The 9549-nt window shown below is 33.8% G+C and overlaps 1 protein-coding gene across 1 annotated transcript in view; it reads left to right on the top strand.

The window, feature by feature from the left end:
• The first annotated feature begins 540 nt into the window (after positions 1-540).
• aPKC (protein kinase C iota type) overlaps positions 541-9549 on the top strand; it is a 40517-nt gene continuing 31508 nt past the window's right edge. The window contains exons 1-3 of the mRNA XM_070108514.1: positions 541-821; positions 2248-2537; positions 2600-2720. Of these exons, the coding sequence (XP_069964615.1) occupies positions 2358-2537; positions 2600-2720 (301 nt within the window). The 5' untranslated portion in view covers positions 541-821; positions 2248-2357. The remainder of the gene's footprint in view (positions 822-2247; positions 2538-2599; positions 2721-9549) is intronic.

Below are 9549 nucleotides of genomic sequence, written 5' to 3'. Positions count from 1 at the left end.
ACAATTTTTCGGACTGATGAAATAATCTGACAACTCTAATCGAAGAAAGAGTGGAAAACAAAATATGAAATAAAAGTGCTGCCAATTTCGGATGTATGCGTCGCATTGCCAACTTCGCTTAATAAAAGCGCGACTATCGTACGATATATTCATAAAATAACTATTTTTATACGTACACGTGAATTATAATAATAATACGAATTTATATAGAATAATTGACTAATTTCTTCTTAAATATACATATATAAAACATATATATTACTTACTGCTGCTGCTGCATATTGGCTGAGCATAATTAAGATTTAAGAGTATATGTGTATTGATAAATTTTTTTCAGGGAAAGTTTAATTAAACAACGGTCGTTATAAAAGTTTAACCTTTGTTACATGTTCTATTTACCGTATTCAACTTTATATAACTAAATTTAACTAGTTTTGCCAGAGAATGTAGATTATTTTAAATTCTCTGGTTTTGGATTGACATTGTCATGCAACTTTGCTCCAAAGAACTGGCAACTCTACACATCTACCATTTTTCATCGCACACTCGAAGTTTTATCTTGTTTACGGTTGTCGTGCCGCTCACCCAATTAACTAAATAAATTTGTTGGCCTCTTTCTAATAAAAATCTTAATTAATTTTAGTTTTGTTTATATGAGTTTATTGTGTTTTTGTTTTATGTTGTTTTAAATTGTAATAATGCGAATTAATTACATTTGAGACACCAGTTTCGTATAAATTTTTGAATGAGAAAGGCAAGAAAGGAGAATCCCAAGCAGTGGCAAATGTGAACATAAAGAAGTGTATGCAGAGTAAAGAAAGGTAAAAAATTTGTAGAAAAAAGGTGAAATAACAGTAGACTTGGCCTAAAACGGCAAGTTAACCAAGTACGTCCACATACATACCTATACATATTGGCCAAAAGTACATGGCCGGGGTGTGGAATAAGCGCATAAAATATTTGTTGTAGAATACAACTAATACGCAGGAAATTGTTATAAAGAAAGAATTGGAGTTGAGTAATGTAACATAAGTACCGATAAGCCGTAAGAACTAAGCTGCAAAGTATATAGAATCACAAAAACGATCGGAAGCACTACGACTTTTCGACATTCTGTAAAGTATCAACCCAACAGTGGTCAATGTACGACAAAATATGCAATCAATTAAGTGGAACACCACGCTGGCTGGCAGAAGTATTGCAATGGCAAATAATTAGAGGCTGTAGTTTTTCGCATAACGCCAATTATTTGCAATGAAATGTGTTAAAAGTTAAAATGTGTATTAATTAACTGTGTGTAGTTGGCGGTTGTACCAAATACTAATATGTAAAATGTGTTAATCATTGAACTATTCGGTGTTTCGCGTCAGCACAGTGAGGCATTTTAACAAAATCAACTTGTTGCATGATTCATTGCCGGCTGGCGAGGTAACGAAAGGCAGTAATGAAGGGCAGTCAAATTACTGCGGCAAGCGTTGCCACATTGTTTGAAATGTGTGTGTTAAAAGTGCAAAAAAGTTAATTTACAATAAATAACTAAGCGTAAATAAAAAATATAATTATATTCCAATTTCACTTAGCATAAAGTTAAACAATTGCATGCCTTTAACTTATTTGCCGCGCTGTCGTGTTCATATTTACCATATAAACATTACGCGTATGACCACTTGTGGATTCTCGCATTTGTTTACATTTTGTACTTCAACAACATCATCAACGTTTTTGTTGTTGTTTTTTCTTAATATATACACATACTGATGTCGGGAGGTGGGATGCTGCTAGCGCAAATGTATTTATCGCCCACTTGAATCTTTTATGTGTAAAGCGACAGAGAAGCATACATACTACAGTGGGCCATAAAACTATGGAGGAAAATATAAAAATATTATTAAAAAATATAAAATATTATTAAAAAATATAAAATATTATTAAAAAATATAAAATATTATTAAAAAATATAAAAATATTATTAAAAAATATAAAAATATTAATAAAAAATATATATATTGTACCGAAAATCCTTAATTATTCTCAGATGTAAAAAAATATATTTACAATGCATTTTTTTTTTATTTAAAAATTACCAATTTATTGTTTGTATGTAAATATATCTATTGAAAATCAATTTTTCAATTAATAATGTATTTTTATCTAAATATGTCTAAGGAAAATAATTATTTAAATGAATAATGAATTATTTATTAATAATAAAAATTAACTAAATTTATAAATTATTCTCTTTTTCAGCCAATGTTTATTTGTAACTAAAAACTACAAGTCATAAGAATAAAGTCTTTTGCATTACGCATTTTCCAAGCCAACACAGAAATACGCATACATTCAACGCTTAATTACAAATGCAGAAAATGCCTTCGCAAATTATTCCGGACGGCACAAATGCCAACAGTGCCACCAATGAGATTAAAGTCAAAACTGCCTACAATGGCGAAATAATGATCACTTACATAGATGAAAATATCACTTATGAAAATTTATGTCATGAGATACGCGGTATATGCCGCTTTCCAACTGATCAAGTAAGTGATAACATACAATTTTTATTAAATATTTATTTAATAATTCTCAAACTTCCTTGCAGCCCTTCACCATCAAGTGGGTGGACGAAGAGAATGATCCGTGCACGATATCAACGCAAATGGAATTGGACGAAGCTATACGTTTGTACGAAATAAATCGTGATTCCGAATTGGTTATACATGGTGAGTATTTTTTTTTGTTATAAGACAGAAGTTAAGTTAGAGTAAAGTGGCATAAAGCGCTGCTATCAACTTCCACTAGTTTTATTGTTGTTGTTGCTATTGTTAGGAAATCCCAAACTATAATAAAATAGAACACATTTATACACCTCTCCTTTATTTCGAGATAAGATCTGCATATTGTTAACAGTATATATGTATGTATTGTATATAAGTGTGTTATCTTTACGAATTGATATCAGCCGTTTTATCTATTTTAATCTAAATTTTTTGGTGTAGTTGCTTTTAATTCGCCGACAAATACAGTTCATGGAAATATTTTTTCATACGCGTAAGCTTGTATAGTTTTATTTAATACAATTACGTTGTCGTACATACATACATATGTATATTATATATATATTTATAAGTAGTAATTAAGTTTCATCGGAGATATGTTTTTCTTAAAGACTATTGCTTCAATTGTTAATTGAAGTGCTGTATCGTGTATTTACACAAATGATCAAATTTGACTCGGACTGGCCCATTTAAACACGAACACAAGTATTTGAGTGGCACAAACCTTGCAGTGAAGGTCGTGAATTTATCGAAAACTTGCCTCATGCGAGTCATTGTTGTTTTAGCTGCAGAAAACATTCCTGAAGTAATTTGGAACAGGACATGGCACAGGTGGCCATCCCAGTTCAGACTTATAACAAGTATATGGGAAATTGCATTAAGCGTTGGCATACTTGCAATGATTCAGGAGCTTATTTTGAGAGTGATAATAAAGATTTCTTTTATAATACGTGACGAATGTACATAGTTTTCTTATTTTGTCCGGATCAAATCTTATCAGATTTTTTACGCAAACTAGCCCCTCAGTTTTTGAGATATCGAACTGAAATTTTGCACACATTTTTTTCTCGCCAATAAGGCTTATTTGTCGAAACCGTCGCTATCGGATGACTATAGTGTATAGCTGCGATACAAACTGTTTGATGAAAGTTAAGTTCTTGTATGGAAAACTTTTTAATGTGACAATTTATCTTTACAAAATTTGGCGTGGGATATTGTCCAAATAAATGCCACAATATCCCAACAAATGGTTCAGATCGGACCCATATAGTATATAGCTGACATACAAACTCAACGATCCAAATCAAGTTCTTGTATGGAAAACTTTTTTATTTGACCAGATACCTTCACGAAGTTTCACATGGATTATTGTATAAAACAAGACTTCAATCTCCAAAGAAATTGTTTAGATCGGACCACTATAGCATATAGCTGCCTTACAAACTGTTTGATCAAAGTTAAGTTCTTGTATGGAAAACTTTTTATTGTATAAGATATCTTTAAGAAATATTGAGGCAGATTATTATCCAAGGCAGCGCTACAATATTCGAACATATTGATTGAATCGGAGCACTATAGCATATAGCTGACATACAAACTGACCAAACAAAATCAAGTGCTTATATGGAAATTTTTTTTAATTGTCAATATATCTTCATAAGATTTGGCATATATGTTGTTGTTGTTATTGTAGCGGAAGAATTCTGCCGAGTTGACAGTCCTTGGCCGGATAAAATCTGGGTCAGGTCCGGTTACGTAGACCCGATTGTCGTGGGAACGGTATTATTGTCCAATGCAGCGCTACAGTCTCCGATATATATTGTTCTGATCAGACCTCTGCTGCCAAAGTAAGATTTTTTCAAGAAGAATTTTATGCCTGCTATGCAGTTGCAAAAACTTAACTCGGTTACAGATAATAATATGCTAAGAAAAATATTCTCTCTATAAATATACTTATTAAAAACTCTATGAAAGCATTCTTTTATATTTAAAGCTGCGTTTGTATGTATTCCCACTATTAAAAAAATTTTTTTTTTAACAATAAAAATTTTAAACACGCTTATATAAATAATATTTTAATGCAATACCTGGCTGTATAGTTGCGCCGTACTACAATTGAAGCCTTAAAAGCACCGTTATATAAATATGCTTACATAAATAACAAACTACACGCATATCCTTTCAGTAATTCCATTTTTATTTTAAATTATTAGTACGTGTAAATGTGTGCGACTATATGTATACTCAAAATATATTTATGTGTATGAGTATAGCAAACAATGTAATGGGCACATAACGCATATATGGCTGAAATGAAAGTGAGATTACAAGCAATTGCCACCCACTCCGGCGCTGTGTAAATGATTTGTCCTCAACTGTTTTAGCTGAGTGGCGAAAACTCAATTTAAAATGTGCCGTTATAGCATATTTGTGTTGAACTAAGTGTATACATATGCATATGTACATAGCTGGTTATTTACATATGTGTATATGTGCGTAGCAGTACTTTAGTGCTTTAGTAGCAGGTATTTGAAATGATTTCTCCACTGCGACAAGCGTAGCTCTTGCAGCATTTGAATTATGACGGAGTTTAGATATACATACATATATTTTAATGTGTTGCCATATGTCGCGATAGCAGCATATCCTTCAATGATTTTTCTTTGTTTTCCTCGCGATTCTTTTATTATTGTCAAATCGCCTTATTTTGTTTATAATCACCCTCTTAGTAATTTATTGCTCGCCTGTTCCTTTATACTTATGCTCAACTTTTGACATTGCAGTTCTTTGTTTGCCACTTTGTTTTTGTAATTTTGTTTTGTTGCAATTTTTTTGTTTTTGTAATTTTGTTTTTTGCAAGTTTTTTTTTTGTATTTTTTCTCCTTTTTTTTGTATTTTTTTTTTTAACATTTAATTTTTTTTTTGCATTTGTTTTTGTAATTTTACTTGTGCCTATGCCTGTTATTGCCTCTGCTGTTTTTGTGGCCTTAAGGCTCATCAGAATATGTAAGCGCTTAGTGCTGATATTGCGCTTTTCTCCCCATTAAAAAAATATACATACATACATACATATATATAGCTTTGCATTCCGTTACTTGCCTGCCTTTGTGTATGCATGTGTGTGTCATTTACTTTGATATCACTTGGCTGGCTTATGCCAAACGCCCGTAAATGGTGTCATCAGCGGTTTTTCCTTTAATAATTTATGTTATGAAGGATGTTTAAAAATACAATAGCTTGGCAGCTGATTCACTTTTTATAACAGTAAATTTTCGCCATGGAAATTATACTCAGTCTATAACTACAATACTGTAGTCGTTTGCCGGCTGTGTGCAATGCCAAAACTGCATGTGATTTCAAAAAAACGAAGCTTAAACTTGCTGATTTTGAGAAATTTAGTAATAAATGCTTTTAAATCTGGACTTTAGCTTTATTGAAATCTCACTAACTAGCTTTAATAGTATAATCTGTTTGCCATCCATCCATCATACTTAGATTTGTCAGTTTTCTCAACGATACTTCCGCTGTGACAGTCGTAAACCGTATAGATATACGGCTTGATCGGCGAAGAGACAGAGACTTGGTCGTATAAAATCCGGTAAAGTAGTTTACCTCAGCATTGCTGATTACTCTTTTTCCATCGAGCAGTCTCTTGAGCTCTTATAACGGAAAAAATTCGTTCGAGGCCGGTTCCAGAGAAAACGATGGATTCGCTGGGAATTCGAAGCTCTCTACTAATACAACAGATCAGCAGCCTTTCTATATTCTCTCCATTTTGTAGATGTTAAAAAATTGAGAAAGAGAGAGAGAGAGAGACTGTCTCAACAGTAGTATAAAATTGACCACGGATTTTTTCTCAAAAAGTGGCTTAATAATGGATCTGAAAATTTGGCATCTTCAATAAGAACCAGAGGCCTAGAATGGTGGGCTTCGCTTAGTGGCAGGAAGCTGAAATGTAGATTTCATGATCGAACAACTGTTATGATGGTTACTGTTGTTGTTGTGAGGGTAGAAGACTTTCACAAAATATTTTTCAGCAATGCTACCAAATTGGCATTTCCTGGAGGTATAAAAAACTGCATCCACTCCGGGTATAAAAAACTGCATACTCTAAATATCTAATCTAAATCAATTAAACTTTTTATAATACATACATACATATATATATTAGTCTTTATACTCGGAACAAGGTATATTTAGTTTGCCACGAAGTTTGTAATACACAGAAAGAAACGCGCTGAATCAGTTTTGCCATAACCGTCTGTCTGTCTGTATGAGTATATACGCGAACTAGTCCCTCTGTTTTTTGAGATATCGATCTGAAATTTTGCACACATCCTTTTCTTCTCAATTTGTCGGAACCGTCGATATCGTGCCACTATGGGATCAAGCTAAAATCAAGTCCTTATATGGAAAACTTTTTTATTTGATAAGATATCTTTGTGAGATTTGGTATGGATTTTTGTCCAGGGTAACGCTACAATCTCCAAATATATTGTTCAGATCGGTCTACTATAGCTTATAGTTGCCATACGAACTGAGCGAACAAAATCAGGTCCTTGTATGGAAAACTTTTTTATTTGACGAGATATCTTCACAAAATTCAGCACAGATTGTTGTTCAAAACGACGCCACAATCTCCTTAAAATTGTTCAGATCGGACTACTATAACATATAGCTGCCATACAAACTGGTCGTTCCAAATCTCAAAAAGGATCTTTTTATACCCTTTTATGCTATAAGAAATGCAACTGTAAAGGGTATTATAGCTGCGTTGCAAGCGTAGTTAAAGTTTTATCTTGTTTACAAATTCAATTCTACTCAGCTCAACTTCAAAACTTTCCAATTAATCTTGTCTACTTTTAAATCCAGCAAACTCACTGGATACCCAGCTGATTGTATTATTTCCACTCAATAGTTAAGTGGAATACGATTAAATTTAACGCTGCATTAAACCATATACCCATTTCCGTGCCATGCACTTTGCGTGTTGACACACACACACACACATATGCAAATATGTTGCAAGTGTGTGTGCATGTTTGTTTGTTTGTTTAACTATCGCATTAGTCCTCTTTTTTTTCGCGTTGCTGTCGCTGCTGCTGTTGAATTTGCTGTTACTAACCTCAATTGTTTCAATTTCTATAGTTCAGCATATCTCATCCACTTGTCTCCCGATTATCCTGTCACTGCCGCAGCTGAGCTCTGCCGTTGCCTGCCAGCCGCAACGAAATTGTACGCGCGTCGTGTCATGCCATTGCATTATTAATGGCCACACTCGGGAGCTGACTCCCAACGCGCAGAAGTACGCCAATGCATGCGCTCCACTACATTTTTAGAAGAGGAGAAGAGGAAAAGGTGCGGTGGAAGAGCGGCAGAAACTTTTAAACTTGCAATGACACTAAAGTTTTTCACAAAATAACAAAAACAAAAGGTGCAGCTAAAATTTCGTCACTGCCTTGGTTTCTAGGAAGGTTTGAGTTGGGTGCGCTCTCACTGCAGTAACGGTATTCTATAGCACAAAGTAAATTGGGTGCAGTTGCATGCAGTAAATTGTTAGTTCTCACTTTGCGCAATGAAAACTCAACAACTCCCCACACTGCCTTGTCCTACTTCTATACAAATATATGTACATATGTGTGTTTATATGTGTATATATATGCCCTTTTCTTTTAACTGGTCGATAATACCTATTAAATGTATTTCGATTTCTCACAAATCCACTCCAAAGTGGCGATTATACGTGTATATCATTATATTCCATTATATTATCGGCAGCGACCAGGTGTGCGAGTGAAAATTGAAGTCGAAGCTGTAGGCGAGCGTGCTGCTTGAAATGAGAGCGCGCGTGAGGCGCAATAGAGCGCCAGTGTGAGTTGCCGCGTGAGCGTACTCAATTTTTAGTCCAATGCACGCATGTCTGGTACGAGTTGAACACGCTTCGTGTTATCCATAAAACAAAAACAAGCGGAAAAGTGGAGCGATTCCTTCGTGTTTCCTTCCTACGCATAATCCGTTCTACATATACTTCGCCTATACTAAATTCTAGGCTCTCAGCTGACCAGATTTTATACGTATTATCCCCTATGCCGCATAGAAAGCGGCTGTACGTTTGTGTGTTTATCTGTTGTGTAAGCTTGTAAGTTGCGAGTGTTGCCATTATGATTTAAAAATTTGCTGTATTTTTCAGTCTATTTGCAGATATTTTTTAAACAGTTGTTAAAAAACCGCGTTTGAGATATATTTTCTGAAACTAATTTAATCTACAATCAAGTTTCCCACAAGTCCTTTGAACCTTTTTGAACCACACATTTATTGCTTAGTTTCCATATTATTATTTTTTTTTTGTTTTTTTCAATACTTTTTAGAGGCCTGTAAAAGTTTAACCAGTGCTGTTTAGAGTGCGTCAGCTGTCCATTTAGAATTTTTACCATTACCCAGTTCTTTGCTTGTCGCTCGGAAATATGTCTTTTAGACTTTCGGAATAAATTGGCAATTGAAAACTATCTTGATCGAGATGTTAACCCGAATAAATTGCGATCATGAGCAACAAATTATTGTGAGCAGAGAATATTTATAAAATTTTCAATGAAGAAAGTAGAGATATACCTGAACTCAGATACTATCTGCTAGAAAACTTGTTGGACCCCTGCTACATTTTGTCGCTTAACATCAATGGTCACCCTGGAATAAGTGGTAAAACACGCCAAACAAGTTTTTTAACTTTTTGTTTAATTATTTTGTTCGTTTAGAGTAAAAGCGTCTGTAATTCTCAACCAGCTTATGATATAATTTGTTTATGTTGTGAAACAATTTTATTCCACAGAAATTATATGTTAAATAAATTCGCAAAAATTCGTAGTTTTGAGATATCGAATTGAAATTTTGCCTATGTCCTCTTCTCCCTAAGAAGCGGCTTATTTGTCGAAACCGCCGATATCGAACCACTATAGCATATAGCTGCCATACAAAGTGAAGGTTCAAAATCAAAATG

The sequence above is a fragment of the Bactrocera oleae genome, chromosome 4 (genome assembly GCF_042242935.1).
Source record: "Bactrocera oleae isolate idBacOlea1 chromosome 4, idBacOlea1, whole genome shotgun sequence".
Lineage (NCBI taxonomy): Eukaryota > Metazoa > Arthropoda > Insecta > Diptera > Tephritidae > Bactrocera > Bactrocera oleae.
This window is presented reverse-complemented; position numbering and strand designations above follow the sequence as displayed.